This window comes from Ceratotherium simum, chromosome 5 (genome assembly GCF_057802395.1).
Source record: "Ceratotherium simum simum isolate JZ-2026a chromosome 5, ASM5780239v1, whole genome shotgun sequence".
Taxonomy (NCBI): domain Eukaryota; kingdom Metazoa; phylum Chordata; class Mammalia; order Perissodactyla; family Rhinocerotidae; genus Ceratotherium; species Ceratotherium simum.
In genome coordinates this window covers 25,441,618-25,461,909 of record NC_141904.1, presented here as the reverse complement: position 1 = coordinate 25,461,909, position 20,292 = coordinate 25,441,618, and the positions used below count along the sequence as shown (strand labels likewise).

The following is a 20,292-nucleotide window of genomic DNA, read 5'->3' as shown; positions in this document are numbered from 1 at the left end:
CCAATAACTACCTCTGACCCCCGACCTCTTTTCAGGATTCTGTCTCTTATCTCAACTCTTCAGTCCACTGAGTTGCCATGGAAACCACTGTGTTACTACAATGTGATGTCCCTCCATCCTTGACCCCCACCACACACACACACACACACACACACACACACACAAAATAATTGATGAAACCTGGGTAGGCACTTGACTTAAGCAGAACCACTCAGTCTTTCTACAGGAATCTAGAATCAACTACGAGAGTCCAGCTTAATCTGCTGTCCCTTGAATTGAGGAGCTGCTGTTTGTGGCTATTTCCTGCCATTTGGACAAGCAAAAAAAGATGGCAAGTCTACTGAAGGAGAGAAGAGTGGAGAGAAAAGGAAAAATAAGAAATGGAGAGAATATTCTAACAGAGCTTGAGAACCTGATTACAAGAATTCCTGAGATCCAGGTGTGTGTGTGTGTGTGTGTGTGTATGTGTTGTGTGTGCGTTTTATTTAATCCCGTTAGATACTTGGAATCCTTACAGTAAATTTCCTTTGCCTCCAATGCTATATTTGAGTTGGATTTTTATTTCCTACAGTCAATGTCCTCAATCTGAATTGCCCCAAAACTTAACAGAATTCTCAGGCTGGCCCTTTTGCCAATGCCCCACACTAGCTCTGTCCTAAAATAAGAATTTTCAAAAGAATCAGTCTAGTTTGAAAAGGTGTGAGAGTACCTCTTTTCTTTTTAGGAGTATAAAGCTCTCATCTCTCTGAGGTAGGGGACCAGGCAGGAGAAACAGAACTTCAGGATCAGAGCGGGTGTAAACTTAAGAGTCCGGTCCTCCCTGAGATCTTCTTTAAGGGAGAAAAAGATGGGAACAAGACTGACAATGGAAGGAATGAAGCAGGAAGCAGACGCAATCACTTGGAAGAGAAGAGGGCACTGAGGGGCATTTTGCTGCAGTCAGAGGAAGTAGGACATGTCAATACGCAAGAAGTTCAACAGCAGTCTTCATTTATTCAATGCCGTGAGCATAAGCACAACACTAGGCTCTGGGGACACTAATTGAAACACGATCTCTTCCTTCAAGGCACTATGTCGACCACAACTTCTGAATCCACTGAAAGTCACTAGTATAAGAAAAGTTTCAGAACATAAAATATATACCAAATGCAAGCGAAATTTCCAGGCCATTACTTACTGAGCTGTCCTTATCCTGTCTGACACTGTCTTAAGCACCATAAAGGTGGGTGGTAGGTAAAACAGTTCACTACAAGATATCTCAGGGAAGGATTTTTGCTCCCTAAGAGAGAGTATTTTAAAATACACAACTGACAAAGAAAACCCCTGTTGGTCTTGGGATGGCAAGGAAAGCTGACATGATAAAATGACCTGTGAGTCCTTTAACATGCAATTTTCTAAGAACAATTATCTCAGAAAGAATTAATATGTTTTCTTATGACATAAGACTGAGCTAGCAGATGCATACCCACACACAGGCTACTCTTGAAGAGCTAAGTATCCAGGCTGTCAGATATGATTTTTAAAATTATTACTATTTGGTAAATCATTTTTAAGAAAATTGCTTCCAAGCAGCCACATCTTATTTCAGACTGAGATGCAGACTAAATTTAAACAAAGTTCCTCTTGTGGAAATAACTCCCTTTTCAGTACAATCTTGAATTAAATTGTAATATGGTCACATAGGAGGCAAGAGATGTCGACAAATCACAGACTTCACTTGGAAGATCTATTTAGGCTTGTTTTTGTCTAAGAGAGGAAGCGTGGAGTTGAACCTCACGCATATAGTACAGCTTAATTACACAAGAAATTGTCCAATGCCAAGAGGTCCAAGTGGAGACAACTCCATAGTGCATGGGAATTAGATGTTTTTCTAGTGATATTTGCATTTGAGATAGGAGCTGCCTTCTGAAAACATAAAACTGGAAATGAAGATTCACCTTTGTGTATTAAAGACATGGGGTCCAGACCCAGATGGAAATATAAGTTCACAGGCAGGTACCACTGAGGCTAATGCTGATTAAGGAACATGAGAAATACTTGACCAGATTCCATCATATATATTGCAGACCCTACACCTCACAGTTTACCACTAAGGGCAACAGGTCTATGTATTACACTTTGATGAAGTATTTTATAACCATAGATAAGCTACTTTACTAAACCCTGGTTTTCCACATGTAAATTCATTTCACCCAAAAAGTTTGTAGCCTCATGCCCCATGCAATAAAAGTGAAGGGAATAATAGTTCAGAATGACATAATGGTTAACAGTATTGATTCTCTACTTTCTGGGGGTATTAGTGTTGTAATAGTTCATCTATTTCTATAGAAAATGTGCATGTTAGCTTAGATTTGAAGGAAGATCCTTTTTCATCTTAACACAACCTAGTATTCCAAACCCACCTGGAGGATTACATTACCTATATTGCAAGGTTTTTTTTTTTCATATTATTCAGCTTAAATTCCTCCTATGGCTTTTGAAAACCTCTTGTCCTGAACTTAGGAGAAGTGAAAAATAGCTATTTTTCAATTTAGCTGTTCTTTCAATTTGTTCTTTCGAATTCTACTCTTGACACTCTCTTTGGCTTTGTTACTTCTAAGAAATAAAATTCTAAATTCCCTTTTCGTTTTAGACTCCATTTACTGGCAGTTTAGGCTGCTGTCTTCAGGACTTTATTCATTTTCTCAAAATTTTCACATAGGTTCCAGGTGCCACAGTAAACTTTTTGACATTCATTCATTCAAGCATCAAATATATATTAAATGTTGATCCTGCACTAGGCTCTGACTTAGGCACTGAGGATATAGCATAGAACAAGATAAAGCCTTGGTCAAGTAGAGACTCTGTTAGGAGAAACTGACCATCAACAAGAAAATATACATATAAAAATAACTTCTGATCTTGCTAAATGCTATGAAAAAGATAAACAAGGTGATGTGACAGAGGATAACTGGGAGAGGCAAACTTCAGAGCAGGTGGTCAGGTAAGGCCAGAGGAATAGCTTTGCAGGAAGAAAGAAGAGCAATGCAAAGGCCCTGAGGCCTGAGAGGCAGGCAGGAGTCTGACAAGTGTAAGGAAGGGAAAGCAGGCCAGAGTGCTGGATACAAGATGGCATCAGATGAGTTTGTAAGGCAGGCAGGGGTTGGAATGTATAGGATCTTGAAAGTTCTGGTAAGAAATCTAGATTTTATTAACAGTTCATGGAAGATCCATTGAAATATTTTAAGCAACAGAATGACACGACCCAATTTATATTTTGAAAAAATTGCTCCTGTAAGCCTTGAGGAGATAGGGTGGTTAGAGAACAAGAACAGAGGCAGAGAGAAATATATCACTTCTCATTTGTCATAGTCAAAGAGGTATGTTTCAGGACCTACCATGCATACACGCATACACACACACATGCACACAACCCCCACAGGCTGGTGAAGACAAATTGACTCTTCCATTAGTATGAAATTTTTACATTCAATTATGTTTATTTATATATGTGTTAACTAATGCATGTGAGCACTCTGGAATTTTTGCAGTGAATTATGTTTATATATATATATATATAACACTTAGGGTCAAGACTCTAGAGTATTCAAGTTTGTAACTACATTGTTTAAGCATGGTGCTTGGTATATAGAGAGAGTTTGTGTAGGGGGGGAGTGGGGTATTATGAGGGATGTTGAGGTTTTGAGCTGTTTGGGTCAGCACCGTAAACCACCCAAGTACCATCAAATATGTGAAAAGTGAAGAAAAGCTGCTGAAAGTGGGTGCTCCTCACGGGCTCCCTTGTCTCTGCTTCAGGAACCTTCTCTGAACTTTGGTGTAACTTCTTGTGCTATACTGGAGATGGGAGTTCAAAGACCTTCACCTTGAGGCCACTGACCCTCAGGAAACTGGGGAAACATCCCTCCCTTTACCAAAGACGTGGGGAGACTGAAGGAGACTTCATTTTTTTATACTGATCAGATCACATTTAATAATGGAAAATTGAGAAAAATGAAGTAATCAACACACTTAAAATTTGATGTTTCATCATTGAGAAACCCCTCAGTAAGGTAAAACTGGAGAAGTGACCATCTTTTTTCAACAACTATTGCCATTCGTTGCTCCACAACCACACCACCACCAAGTCAACGTCAACCATGTGCAAAGCATGTCAGATATTGATATGTAGCCATGTCAATATCTGAGCTTCAGTATATTAGCATTATTAGTTTTTAAAAACAGACATTTTAGATACTCTTCAATCATTTTACTTATCAGAAATTCAAAATTCTTATTTTAAGGCAAACTAAATTTCACAACCAACAACATTTGAGTTTGTGCTAAAATCAATTTTATAGGGTTTACCATGAGAAGCAGTGAAGCAAATTTCTCATAATCTGCATAGACAGAAATAGCTAAATTAATCTATGTCATCATTGGGGCCATCCAGGAGATATAAATAAAGGCAAATATGGAAAATACACTGAGTGCATAAAATACACAATTAGCATGAGGTCAAAACAGTACTAGCTAGTCTTTTCACACACACACAGAAAATATTTTATACATTATAATTAATTTTCTTATAGGAATTGGATGAGCTGTCATTCTAAAGTGACATAACTCATCACAGTTCTAGGAGTCATATCTTACTGCTACATGCATATCCCTTCTTAATTTTGACTATTTCATAAAAATGCTTTTTTGGTCTTTATTTCAGAATGGGTTGACTATCAGTCTTCTTCTCACTCAGATGTTCTGGTAACTCTCTATGCCATCTGATAGTTTATAAGCTAGTTGGGGTAAAAGGTAACATCTAGAAGGCAAAATTACAAAGACATAAGGCAACCAAAGAGAAAAGTTAAACTAATATGTCTCAGAAATAGTGGGGAATTTGGGGATGAAGGGAAAGCACAGGAGAGAGGCGAGAGCAATAATAAAGGGCTGAACAACATGGCAGAGTGGCCACATGATTTTTAAGAATAAGGATATATAGACAAGTTATACTTATGTTGTTTGCATTTTCATTATGCAAATGTTCTTCCTTTTAGAACCCATTGTCCAATCCTCCACAAAGGCTTCAACCCACCAATAAACCCTGTGTGATTGGATATTTCTGTTTGTGTATGCATGGAAATTAAGAAGAGGGGCTGGGTTCCACTTTGGTCTGAACCAGAGCAGAGTAGCAGAGCAGACAGTAGGAATTCATAACCATAGGTTACCATCAGAATATAAGCTCCCCTAAAAGTCATAACATGCTTAGAAAGAGCACAAGACTTTTTCCCTAGGGTATGGAGTTATGGGGAAGGGTGGTTCAAACTTACCTAGCCTTTAGAAAGCATAGCATCCCAGGACCTTGGAATATATTTGTAAATAGAAGTTTTGAGTAATAAAAGATTAGAAAATACAAAACAATAAAGTTTTCAGAGGTAAGCTTGAGTTCCCACTTGCCCTTAAAAATATAGCTCATAAGGATCCCTCTGAAAAGAAGCATAAGCTATATCGTAAGCTACGGAACTTTTGGTTCCAGCCATAATGACATAGCTTATATTGAACTAACTTTCCAGTAAAAACCAATTATAAAGCAGAACAAAATACATAAACTGTTTGAAAGCATTGGAGAGTGAGTGACTCACGTAAGACATGAAGGGCTGTGATCCCGGAGAAAAGGGAAGCACACCAGTGTGAGCCCCACATTTACCCACATGTGTTCCTGAGGGAGTTTTCTATTTCATTGTGAGATGGAATGGAGCAGACTAGAAAGGAGCAAGCTTCCTGGCTTAGGAGACAGAGGATGAAGTTCAGGTGTACCGAAAAATGGGGGATTTGAGGGGTAAAATCCCAGAGAGGAGGTAACAGCATTAAAGTGGCCCCTGAGGCATTAGCCAGCTCCTCACGGGAGCACACACAGGGAGTGCTCCAAGGTCGCAGAGGAAGACAGCAACTGGGAGGCTAAATGGAGGAGCAGCGATTTCAGCATCATGTGGTGCTGAGGAGACGGAGGCTGGAGCTCCAGCCCCGCCAGAGAGGAGGGGCCTTGGTAAAGATCCAGGGCTTTTACCTGAAATCCCAGAAAAAACATGTGTTAGGACTGAGGGCTACACCCCCAGAGTAGGAGCAGAACTGAGATAGATCAGCCTGATAAAGCCTAAGGGGAACTATGGACAGGATGAAATGATTTGCTCGTCATCTCTCTGCCTGCCAAACCAAACCTTATCCTATTTGGACGAAAATAATATGAACAATTTTTCATAGCAACATCTAGATTTAAAGAAAATTATGACATCTGCTAAAAAAAGGGACCAAATGGCCAAAAGAAAAAAGAGAGAGAAATAACAGATAATGAAAACAGTCCCAGAGGTAATTCAGATATTGGAATTTTAAAATCACTATGATTAATGTTCCAGCAAATAGAAAAAAAGGATAAAAAATTTGATCAAAGATAAAGATCTTTGAAAAGTAATCAAATAAAAAGAAAGCAGGGGTTGAAAACCAATATTTTCCACTTTTCCATGCTGGGGAATGTTGGCTATTTCTTTCTCTTCGCTCATTTCTTTTTTCCTTTTTGGTTGCTTCCACCTTCTAACTCACCTCCACTCTTCAAAAATAGTTGTCACATGAGGCTGTCATGGAGAGCACAAAAGACACTGGTAGTTTTAAAATTCGATCTATTGAATGGAAAGATATGAAAAGTGCCTTCAAGAGGAAGAGACAACATAACTAATAGAAAGTGTACAGATTTTTAAATGACAAATACCTGTGCTCATACTCTGTCCTTGCTGCCTACAAGTTTGTGTGATGACATACAAATTACTTAACTATTGTGAATCTTTTTTCTTATCCAAAAAAATTGATGGATACTTACCTTAAAAAGTCATTTTAAGCACCAAATGAGATGCTTTATATAGGCAGAGTGCTTAGCTCAAATAGGTTCCCAAGAAATATTGATACCCCCTTTGTTGTTTGCACACATTCGAAACTGGTAAGCTTGAACTTCAGAATGGCGTACCATCTATGTATTGACGTCATTAGATATTCCCAACCAAGATGAAATAATACAAAATTTAGATTCTTTCTCTACCTTTCAAAATGGAGAATATTAATGACTAACAAAATGTCTGCACAATATGGGTTAGTCAAAACAATTGCTTGTTAAACCCTCAGGACAAAATTGAGTATGGCAAATATCTGGGATAGAGTTCAAGACAGCAGATCAAGGCTTTTGTTGTTACAGAATGCTATGCATGCTCTGGCTTGCCTTTCAACAATCATTCCTATTAAATCATTTGTCTCTCTGACACATCTAATGAAGTCATGTTCACGATCAACTTAATCACAGGACGCAGTATTGTACATATTTTGACAGGAAAGCTGTTTGTATAAACTGAAACATGCAGCAAATATATAATTTCATAAAATGTTCATTATGCTTTCAGTGTGATAATCTTTGGCTTGAATCCTTTTATGCGTATTTAAAGTCATTTTAAGATAGACTGTTTTGGGTACTGGTTAACTGCTTTAGATTGTTCTAAAGCAAAATCCATATCAAGCAAGTGGTGTAGTAAACAATTACAAACACAGCAAACTCTGAACCATATATTCCATCTGGAAATTTTTAAATTCTGGAGATATCCCACTTCTCTAGCTAATATTATATGTCATTGAAATAGATTCTAGTTATAAGCACATGGAAATAAACAAGAAAGACAATGAGTTAAGAGAAGTCATCCACACATAACACTTTCCTAGAATGTTGATAATAAACTCCAGGTTTGACTTGTAGCTAATTATTTAACTGCTCAAGGAGTGGTTGAATAGTCATACCTTTTATACTCAAAGACTTTTTAAAGTGAGTTCATGACATGTTCCTTTACTGTTATAAATGATCTCCAGGCCCCATGTTATTAGGTCTCAGCACTAATTAGAAGTGAGACTTACATCACTCTCATGACCTTCTCGAAGGTTGTACGTGAGGTCATGCTGAATGTCTTCCATGAATTTGTGAGCGTATTCTGGGTAAAGGTCTAGCACTTCAAAGAGTCCTTTGAGGATGATGCACTGGAGATCACAGTAGGTTAAAGCCTTCACATCTGCATTGGTCTTGATCACTTGGTCCTTAATTGATAGATTTGCTCCAATTAAATCCCCTTTCCCTTAAAACAGTGAAAAAAGAGACATGTCACTTTAAAGAAAAGCAAGCTTAGGACTGAAAACTTCATTTGACTCACAGGCTTCACTTCTCTGAGGTTACACTGAAAAGAGAAGAGGGACCTTTTTCTGGGGCATGGTTTCTCAATCTCAGCAGTGTTGAGATTTGGGGCTCAATAATTCTTTGTTCTGTACATAATAGAATGTTTAGCAGCCTCTCACATCCCCCATTCCCAGTGATGACAACCAAAAAATATCTTCAGACATTGCCAAATGTCCGCTGGTGGGCAAAACTGTTCCCAGTTGAGAATACTTGTCTAGGGGAGAAAAAGTAGGAGACCCAGAGTTAGGAACTGTAAGTCATAGATGGGCTCCAGACAGGTCCCTCACAGGATTCAGTAAATGACTTTAGACAAACCAGTTGACATTTTTGTCACAGTTGTCTTAACTGTTCAAGAGAAATAACAAAGGCTCAGATTTTTCTGAGTGTAAAAGAGGCTCTATAAAAGACAATCAAGACTTGTATTAATAATTTTGATTCTAGCACTTTGGACAGTAATGTAAGCTTCATCATCAGCTTTCAAACACACTCGGGTTGTTTTGTTTATCTCTGAACATGTCTACAACACAGAAGGGTGATGTGGGAGGAGGTGTTCTCCATCCTTCATCTCAGGATTGGGAGGCAGAGATAACCACTGGACATTACGGACAGTGAGATCTACTACATACAAATGTAAAACACAAGTCATAGTTCTAATGCTCTGCAACAGTGTAAAAACCTCATTTTCTTTATCAAAAAAGAAAGTGAAAAAATAAAATGAGCTTTTCACTTGTGCCCCTGCAGAGAGAGAGATTACCACTGCTTTATCTAAGTCATCAACGCCCCGCCCCACACCCAGTACCGCCTGATATTTTGCCTGCAATGCCTCAGCCTATCAGTGGTAGGATGGATTCACCCACCAGGCAACTAGCTTGCTTCCTCCAGTTAGCTGATTAGATAATATTGCGCAATTTATTTGAATCTTTTAAATCTTTAAATTGATTTGAATCAGTTAAATTTAGCAGGAAGGTGAGCATAAGCGTTAAGAGCTAACGAAAAGCTGATTACAGCTTTAGATTTATTTTAGACACAGTCATTAATTCACTCAGCATCCATGTGAGAAATATGAAAGAAAATTCATTCAATTCTCAGATAAACTTAGATTGAAAGCTGAAGTAATATAACCAAGTTCACAGAGGACACTGGCATGAGATTCACGGCTACAACTCAGGAGTTTCTGAGTCTTTGCTTTGTCCTCAAATAGCATCATGCCTGGCTGTAACTTTTACTTTTTCTAATGGCCCCTTTGCTCCATTTCATAGGAACCAACAACAAACAATTGACCAACAAAAAAACCATCAAGTAAATAATATCTTTGGAATGTTATAGAACAAACTGCCTCTGTCCCCCATTCAATTAATTTTTTAACTTCTAAATTTTTGTTTTTTATTGTGCCCAGCATTTCTGGAAGCAAAGTCTCTGGCATGTATCAGATTTCAATAAAAGTCTGTTTTATTGAATTCGACCAGTAAAAGAAAATATGCCAAACTGACCGTGAATATGTGAGATATTGATAAATTTTTATGGCAGAACAAAAATTGAGCATTTTTAAATTATTCAATTGTATCTACGTATTATCTTTGAATTAATATTGGATTTAAACCTTGACATTGAGTCTATTTGGTAGAAGAAAAAAAAAAAGACTAAAATCTATACTTAAGGACACTAAGGGAATAAACCAGTCATGTGGTGCTGATGAACTGAAGTTTGATTTGTTTGTTGTCATCAACACTGCTAAACTTGGAAATTTTATTTCTTGCCTGTTTTGTCAGAAATCTAAATTGCTGCTCAAAAATTCAAAGTTGGGTACTGGTGCAAGATATAAATATAGCCTGGATGACTTGAATACAGCAAATTTTCAAATTTTGTACATCTGAGAAGAATTTATCATGATGCAGTGTCTTGCCACAGTGAGCATTCACATTTTCTTAAGCAACTGGTGCTTAGAATAACTTTAGAGCCATCTTCATACCTTGGGTGGCCATGGCTATATTGGCCACAACGACCCAGTATAAAAATAGCACCAACATCTTGCCAATCTTGGCACCCTGGAGAGAGTTCCAGTTTATTCATTCATTCAATGAACATTTATGGAGCACTGACATGTGTTCCAGACCTTGTGCTGAGTACTGGAAAGCAAACACTGGTACATAACAACATGGTTCTCACTCTCATTGGTTTTACGGTTTTGTAGATTGCTCACTATCTAGATTTAGGACCTAGATCTAAGTTCCTTGATTACTCTGGATTTCAGTATCCTTATTTCTAAAAGAAGAGAAAGATATCTATGGTCCCTTATAGTCTCCATTATTCAGAATTCTCTTACTGATATTTGCTAATCAGTTATTCTTCCATCGGGCAAAAAAAAAAAAGTTGATGGGATGCATCTGCAAACCATTGGGTTAGAGCTATATGTTTATGTTTGATCAGAATTAAGCAGACTAATGCCATCTGTGAACAGTACATTTATCGGTGCTTTGTTGTTTAAACAACAATGAAGAAATTGGCGGGAAAACACAATTATCGGGACATGAAATGAAAGTATACGAGGCAAACAAATTCTATTCCCATGACAAATCGCTGCCTCTATGTCAACTGTCTCGCCAGGCATCAGATTAAGAAATGCCTTCATGTATTTACTGGACAATAGAACTGCCTGAATAAGTTATGGCTTGACAGCTGTTTGGTGATGTTTCTTCCTTACAGCATTATAGATTAATGCATTTTGTTGGCAGAGCGAACATGTATTAAATATCTACAGACCAAATGTGAAGCCACGTGCTTAAGTTTATCAAAGTCAGTATTGATTTGAATTGGCCCTATAAGATAATATTACCAAAGACAAAGTAAAATAGTCAATCTCCATTGAAATAATGTTAACCACAGAGAGAAAATGTTAATAATTTATTATCTTTGTTTGGGTTTAGTCCCAATACCACGTACTCGTGTTTAGAATGGTCAAGTGGCAATTTACACTTAAATCACTTTTGATAGATACACAGTAGAAGCAAAGATGTGAAAATGTTAATCATGGAAATCACAATTTATGGAAGAAATTGGGCAGGAGCAAAATGCAATGGCTTAAATCCTTCAGCTGTTAGTTGAATTTTTTTTCAAACAAAATAATCCAATTGAACAGTGTATTGCAAACAATGGTATTTACATAGAAGCCATGAAATTTGCACCCATTGTTCTCTAATGTTATGGATGATGCCTTTGTATTCCATTCCTAGAATTGTTGCTAGTTATCAAATTTAAAAATTCACCACAATTATGGAAAAAAATCCACATTACAAAAGTTTAAAAATGGTGCATTATTTTTGCTTGCATATATATCAAACCATAAGGTTCTGGAAAATAACTATCTGCCCTGTTAAATAGGCAGGCTATAAAACTTACAGTGATACTAAGGAAACTCAAGGAAAAGTATTTCATGATTAAAATTAAGTATTTGAAGCAAATTTAGAAATAATTGTCACTTTTAATTTAGAATCAGAAAATGATAGAATGACTGGCCTTTAACTTCACTAAGTTGAGAAATGGGCAGGAAGAGTGTTCAATTCTCTTCAAAAACACTCACACAGAGAGCCTCACCCTAACACTGATAATGAACTGGACAAGCTGATGATAAACTCTTAGTTGCTATTCCACGCCTTTCTATTCAGGAGAAAAACGTAAGAGAGTGAGTCAAGAATTGAGCCAAAACTTTGAAAGCCACGCCTTACCTTTCCTCTGGTAAGTGGTAAAGCGAAGTCAACGTGAAACAATGAAAAGCACATGAGTATTTCGCCATTCACTAGCCTCCATCTCTTCACCCTTAATTGGGGATAACCACACCAACCTAATAGGGTTGCAAGGTTTAAATTGGATAATGGACGTAAAACACCTGGCTCATATTAGGGATTCAATAAATATTAGTTCTCTCTTCCAAAATATAATCTGTCTTGAAGCTTGCTAGCTAAAACGCAATGTTACAGGTCTACAATGATTATATAACTGTATTATATATATCTATATATACATATATATGCATATACACAGATATATATACATACACACACGATGATTACATAATAGGCATGGTTTAGAGGTGGAAAGAGCACTGGATACAGACTCCAAACACCTAGGTTAGCTTTGCCTTTGGAAAAATGAGAAAATACCTCTCCTACATGTCTCTTTGTGTTAGGAAGGCTTGAATGAGACCCCACATGTGAAAATATCTTGTAAATGGTTAGGTTGTTTACAAATATTATGTTCTTAAACATGAAAATTAAAAATAAATGAAAAGTGCTACATTAGCCCCTTTTTATCAACACAAATGCTAAACATTTGTGTACTACATTGTTGTTCAAAATATATCGCTTAGACCAGCACCTGATTCATTCACAGCCCTCAAAAAATATTAGTTGAATAAATAAATAAACAGACAAATGAACAAATCAAAGTGATTTTTTAAAGAGGTACACATAAAATTATGGATAGCAATTTTTCTACACTCACCCTACACGTCATATTTTGTCAGCTGACACATATTTCAATGAACATCAATTATGTCTTAATAGTTGGTGTCAACTTTGTGGCACAAAATCTTCACAAATTGTCTTATGAGTTTTCTTTGAGGAAATAAAAAAAGCCTATAGTCACCTTGACAGTATCGGGTTAATGATTGCTGTGAGAACTTACTCTTAATGCATAATCATTTTTGCGCTATTTCTAGCACAGCCAAAACTTAATTTTCAATATTCTTCTCTGAATTGATTCTCCAAAAAAATACAGAAACGCCCTCTAAAATTGACCAGCTATTTCACCAAGAGGCAGTATACATCATGATTAATAAGCTGGCTTTTGGAATCAGAAAGAACTGTGTTCATTTTCTTACTATGTTATTTGACACAAATTAAGTTAACTAAGATACTATTTATTCATTTGTAAAATGGGGATAATATTTATACTGTTGGCTTTTTAACAAGAATCAAATGATGTTTTGGATATAACACTTAAAACAGTGACAGAACAATTAATAAATAGTTGGCAAATTATACCCATATGAAGAAAAACCTCAAGTCCACATATTCATCCATGATTTTCCTACTCTCGCTCATAGTTTTTCTTCCATTTCATCTCCTTAAATTATACTCCAGACTAAAATTTCATGAAGCTTTTCAACTCAGACCTACCAAGAATAGCCAGCACCATGCTGTCTTTAAGAACTTCCATGGAGCCCGAGCATACAAAGTAGATGGCCTGCAAAGCATCTCCTTGACGCAGAAGATACTCCCCCGGAGCACAGAAGGAGGTTTTGATGTGTAGAGACAGAGATCTGAGGCAGCCCCTGCTGGCACACTCAAAAAGGGACAACTGTAAGATTTCCTTGTTCAGGTGCATAGTGATGTCAGAACGCAGCTCATCTGGAAAGTCTTTCAAAAGCTGTCAAAGAAGATGAAAAAGGAAATCGAGATGGGCTAAGTCTAGTCTAATTGATTTACTTTGCAAGACAACAGAGATTTTTTTCCCACTGTTTGACCAATCGTAGAGCAGAAGAGGAAATATAAGCATGTATAATCCTAGAGAGATTTTTCAGTGACTGTGACAGCAGTTATGTGCTACTGAATAATCAGCTGATAATAAGTCTGGAGAAATAGAATAAATTAATAAAAGACTCAAGAATGAAAACATAAAGCTTCTTGTGACTTGCTTCTCGCAAAGACTCCTACTCAGGAGAGAAGATATGGAACATGGACCCTCTGGTGTTCCCTCTGGTGTCATGATCATATGAAGAGAGGGGAAACCAAATGATCACTTTAAAGATGTTTGGTTAGGGGATTGGTGAAATGGTTGCTTGATTTATATGATAGCTTTTTTACAGTGGTCTGGTGTTTCTGGAAGTCTACAGCTAACATCTTTGCTGAAAAACATTTTTTTTTTCCTTTGTTGGTTTTAAATGCAAACAACTTGATTAATATTCCAAGATTACACCACTCAACTGTCATAAGAATTAGTTCCTTCAAAGAGAGTCAATGAGAAAGAAAACAAGTCCACCTGATAGACTACAATAGCAAGTTAATGTAAAACATTGGCCAATCCAAAGTGGCACCGTGAAAACATAAGCCAAAGCAGATGAAAGAAGATGGACTGGGTTTCATGAGGGATCAAAAAGTAAAGAGATAAAGAAGTTGGTAGGTGTGTACTTCACTTCTGAGACTTGCATTAGAGCACCTTGCTTTTACCTTAGAATATGTGCTTTCTGCCTGAAAACATCAACACGAGAAATGAACATTACCTCATTTGAATCTATTCCATTGTTGACTGACCAGGTTGTTTGGAAATATTCGAGCATCCTCTGCTTCAGCTGCTGGGGCAGGTGATGGACACGTATGAAGTCCTTCAGATCCTTAGTTCTAGTGTGGTAGAGGGACCATCTGGAGTACATCCTCTGTATGATCGCCGTCACGTTTCCAAATACCAAGGCATGCATCAAGGCTGAAGGAACAACACAACATACAACGGGAGAGAAATATGACGGAGGGCTCACTCCTTAAGTCTAAATTTACAGTCTATCTACCCTGAGACAGAGCAGAGTAGGCTTATGTGGCCACGATGATACAGCTATTTGGGTATGAGCATTTTGGTGCAGCCCCTTTGTCACAGACCTGATGCAGTCATTTTGACTCCATATGGCCTGATCAGAGTAAAAATATCTTTTAAAAATACTCAATAATATACAAAATAGGCCCCTTTGACCCACAATTAATTTGTTAGCTGCCATTCTGGCTATGATAAACTTTTATTCTGCACTCTATTCATATCTGTATTATTTTAATAGCTAGGTATAATTTAATAGGTATGATGAAGTAGTTTTAATTATTTCATGGAATAAGCTATCAAGTTATAGTTTAATGGTTATTTTTATTATAATTACAAATATATTTAAAAAATAAGTCTATTATAACTGATCAGCCTTTATGGGAATATCAGTCTCTTCCCCAAAACCATCATTTAAAATTAGTTATAGGGTATTAAACATGGCATATTTATATTAAGAAAAGTACTGATCAACTTGTTAGAAATGTAACTGAAGGTTTGCTGAGCAATTTGAAGCTGAGATTAATATGGCTTCAACCCCCAACCTCATCCCAGCTCCACAGTCACTTTACTTTTAAGGGAGATATCAGAATATTTGAGACCGTTCAAGAAACAAACGAATTCACAGAGAAAAACAAGTATTCTGCTTAGAGTTTTCATTGCCCTCCTGAGAAGAGGGTGGTAAACACATATGAGACTTTTGTTCTGTTGAAGTTTCTCGCTCAGATAGTATTTAATCCCCACTTTCTTGCTGAGCCTTCCCTTCCGAAACCACCACTGGAGTGTAATGAGATAGATTTTGCTCACCAGAATTTGACAGTGGGTAGGGATTCAGGATGGGTTTTACACTGGAAAAAGCGAGTGAATGGACTTCACTTTCCAGGGGTTGCCCACTGTTGGGGGTGGTCAGGTATCTTGAAGTCAGAAAAGGGTGACAAGATTTTGCACTAAATAGTCATCAGCCAAACAGAACTGGAATGGCTCATGTGGACATCAGCAGATAGGCCAAGAGGGCCGTGGACCCACCTGGGGCTGTGAAACTGGGAGAGAGATGAGAGCCAGGTGTACTTACATTGATAGGAAATCAACTCTTAGGGATATTCAGATTTCAGCCCTGATCCCCATCCTGGGAAGGGATTGGCAATAAGCCCAGGTGTTGAAATCATCTGTTTCAGCAGTTTTTGGTTAAAAAAAAAAAACAAGAGACTAAAAATTTAGTAGTTTGTCTATTAGGATCTATCAAAATGTCCCTGTACCAAAATCTCACTGTCCAAGGAATTATGTTAAAAGTTTCTTAGCACCAAAATGGATAAATTAGTGCAAATGTGTCAACATGTTGTTACATCTATCCTCCTGAATGTTTCAGGATAGCCCCAATTCAAATTCCATTTTTCCCCCAACATTTCCCCCACCATTTCCCCCAAATTATTAACCACTGGCATACTAATTTCAATCTAATATAACATGGGAATTAAAATTTTTTATCAGGTTATATATCATCACTTATCTATGGAAAATATGGCCACCATGCCTCTAAAGTCACCCCATAATAACAATAAAGGCCTCAATATTTTGGAGAAGTTACTAGAATAGGGTTAAACTTAGAGTCTATATACAGGAGGCAATATAATGTTGTGGACAGAATATGGACTTCAGAATCAGACGTGTCTGGATTTTAATCCTGGCTCTACCACCTCTTAATTGTTGTAAACTAGGCAAGATATTTAATTCCCTTGCATGGACTCTGTTCCCTTATATGTGAATTGACATAATAGTACCTTACTAATAGGGCTATTTCAAGATTTAAAGAGTTAATATATTTTTTTAAAAGTGTCTAGTATATGTATGAAAAACAGTGAGTGCTCAATTTATGTTAATTTTTCCTATGAAAGTGAAAAGTGTTATGAATTTTCAGCATGCTCAGTGGAGAAAAATTTGGGGAAAAGGATGCAGATTTAAGGTTTTCCAGAAACCTCTTAAACAATTAAAAGTGGTTCTTGGTGGATATAACTTTTTGATGACAGAAATTCAAGAAATAGGCAATAAGTGCCTGCTACACTCAAGTACGTGTAAGTATATATTCTTCATAAATATTCAAAAATGAAATGTCTTTCAACAGGTCAAAAATATCCCAAGAAAAATGAATATTGCTTAACAACTTACTGTTGAATGGTTCTTGGTAGATTCTAAATAGAGGTTTGATCTTCTGTATGGTTTTAGAAGCATGACAATTCTGGTGCTTAAATATTTTATTTGGAAGAGGAGATCTCTATTTATGATAAACACTCAGCAAGCAAAAAAACTGATTCTGCTCCAAGTCAAAGAAATTAAACACCGATTTCAGGCTCTGTTAATATACTCAGTGTTTGGAAGTCCTACCATCTGTAAAAGTATGTAATAGTCTTTTATGGAGATTAAATTGAGTACCGAGAACAATTTTATTTCATTTATTTTAACACTGCTTTCCTTAATTATGTGTATGATTTTAACTTTGCTTTGCTTAATTATAATGTGTGTAAAGTACTTAAAGTAAGAGAAGTAATATGTTCAGATCATTTAGCATCTTAATTGTACATTATCAATAAAATGAATTACTGGATTAATTGTAGCATTCATAATTGTTGGAAAGTACTAGTCTATGTCTGAGTCACCATAATTTCAAAGTCTCATTTCAGCATAGGAAAATACTTCTAATTTAAGTAGTTACAAAAATTAAACCCTAGCTCTCCTAGTGTTTCACTTCCCAAAGTTATTGCCTCTCTGTCACTGGTTATCATTTTCACACTGGTAAAGGGTATCTGTAACTGTCAGGCCAAATCAGTCCATCTGCTATGAAAGTTTCACTCAAGAACTTCTATATCCAGGTCAGTTTGGAAATTACCATTCACTTTTCCTTTCACCTCTAGCAAATTTGATGTACATAATTCTTAAAGTAGCATGCCAGGCCTGCTGCTGAGTGTGTGGGAGGCTCTTTTTTTGTGTGTAGGACTTTCATATAAAATGCATTTTGTAAAATCTCATCTTGTTATCAGGCCTTTGGAGGAACCTCAACAATTGGAATCTAAGAAGAAAGTAAATAGATCTCTCTCTCTCACTCCCTTCACAACACTTTTCTTTCTGGATTTTGAGTAACAGTGCTCTCTCCTGAGGTACAACATCATTGCTGATTTCTTTAGCCAACTACTTTGCAGTTCCTTTGGAGTCTACATGGGGACTGTTTTCTCCTGATATAAAAGGAGGCCAGAGCTCAGGCAATGGGTAATCTTAGCTGATCTCCTCTCTCTCCCACCTACTCATTGCCCTGGAATTTTCCACTCCGTGCTACAAGAACACTGGGTTGTGGATGGCAGATGGTTGAGAAAACAGAGAGTGAGAACAATTTCCTAAATGATGAATTTAAATGGCAATATAAAGGCATCTTAAAAACAGCCTGAATTTGTGAACACCATAGCTCATATGGGTTCAATAAAATTATGTCAGGATGTTTGGGAAGAGAGGACCCAAGGAAAGCCTTGACTGTTGAGTTTCTCTTTACCTTTTTCATGTAAACAGTGCCTCACATAAACTGGACATGTCCTCTGTGATGAGTCATCTTCACTAGAAGTTGTATCTACCCTCTGAGGCTGAGTTGATGGCCTCATCAATGGGGTCTAACTCATTAGGTGACTCTACTAAGTGTGATAGAAGAACTTTTAAAGACATGGGAAAATGTTCTCAATATATTTTATTTGGTGGCAAAAATGATATGTGTAGTTGATACAAATATTTCAGATAATAGGGGTATATAATTATAAAAAGACTGAAAAGATTATCTTTTGCTGATAGGATTATATGTAATTTTATTTTTGGTGTGGATTTTCCAGTCTTTTATAAATGTGCACTATAATAGGAAAAATGAAAATGGAAAAAGAAAGAATATCATCTGCCTAAGTACCTATTTCCATTACCAAACTGTGAACTCCTGGAAGGAAAGTATCATGTCTTAGTCATCTTTGTTTCCCCAGCATCTAGCACAGTGCCTGGCATAATTTAAGTGTGCCATAAATATTTATGAAACTGAAATGAACCTCTGATGGTTTAATACTTTCTTTAAAAAGTTTTAGGGCCGGCCCTGTGGCTTGGTGGTTAAGTGCGCGCGCTGCGATGCTGGTGGCCCGGGTTCGGATCCCGGGTGCCCATCGAGGCACCACTTCTCCGTTCATCCTGGGGCCGAGTCCCACATACAGCAACTAGAAGGATGTGCAGCTACGACATACAACTATCCACTGGGGCTTTGGGGGGAAAAATAAAATAAATAAAATCTTTAAAAAAAAAAAAAAAAGTTTTATAATCATAAGCAAGTAGCTTAGAAAATTTATGATGAACAGTTCAGCCCCAAACCCATCGCTTCACCTCCATACCACTCTCCAAAGGTAATCTTTTACAATTATCTCAGCTCACTGCTACCCACCTTCTCATTCCACATTTGTTAGTTATATTATCATTTTTAGCTCAGCTATTATACTTGTACAAGGTATTAATATCAAAGACACACATTGAGAAAATTACACAAATATTAAATGTATGGTTCACGGAGATTTCTCAAAAGTGAATAAACCAATGGAATCACTGCCCGTATGGATAAGCAGAATATTATCAGCACCCCAGGTCTTCTCTTCTGTCCCCTTCATAGTCACTAACCAGTCCCCTCACCAAAGGCAACCACAGTTATGAATTATATTGCAATCAATAAGCTTTGCCTACTTTTGAACTACAAAATCATACAATATGTACTTTTTTGTGTCTGGCTTCTCTGCTCAGCATTGAATTTGTAAGATTCATTCAGATGGTTGCATGATGTAATAGTTCATTCATTCTCATTACTGTATAGTACTCTATTGAATAATCATTTCCTAATTTACTTATTTATTCTCCTATTAATGGGCATTTCCAGTTTGAGATTCTTACAATAATGCTTCTACAAGCATCTATGTATGTGCGTTTTGATGTATGTACGTATGCATTTCCATTGGATATACACTCAGAAGTAGAATCGTTGAGTCACAGAGTACAGGTCTGTTCAGATTTGGTAGATATTGACAAAATTGTTGCACTAATTGACACTTCCATCAACAATATAGGAGAAGTCAAGATGTTCCATATCCTGTCAAACTCTTAGGGTAGTCATTGCTTTTACATATAGCATTCTGGTGAATGTAAATACTACCTAATTTTGATCTTAATTTGCATGTCCTTGATGAATGATGGTGAGTACCTATTTATATGTTTATTGTCTATTCAAGTATGGAAATGTATTTTTGAAGTGCTTTTTAAAGCTTTTACACATTTTTGGGTTGTCTGCTCTTTTCTTATTGATTTATAAAAGTTCTTTACATATGATAGAAAATGTCTTTTATCAGATAAATGTTTGCAAATGTCTTCTCCTATTCTGTGGCTTGCCTCTTCACACTCTTAAGAATGTCTTTTGAAAAATAGAAGTTTTG

General features: G+C 36.8%; 1 protein-coding gene across 1 annotated transcript in view; it reads right to left on the bottom strand.

Annotated features, from left to right (window-relative positions):
• Positions 1–20,292, bottom strand: part of KCNH8 (potassium voltage-gated channel subfamily H member 8) — a 369,427-nt gene that overhangs the window by 65,195 nt on the left and 283,940 nt on the right. Inside the window, exons 9-11 of the mRNA XM_004419411.3 lie at positions 14,508–14,707; positions 13,405–13,654; positions 7,918–8,132 (exon numbers count right to left, since the gene is read on the bottom strand). Coding sequence (XP_004419468.1) covers positions 7,918–8,132; positions 13,405–13,654; positions 14,508–14,707 — 665 coding nt within the window. The remainder of the gene's footprint in view (positions 1–7,917; positions 8,133–13,404; positions 13,655–14,507; positions 14,708–20,292) is intronic.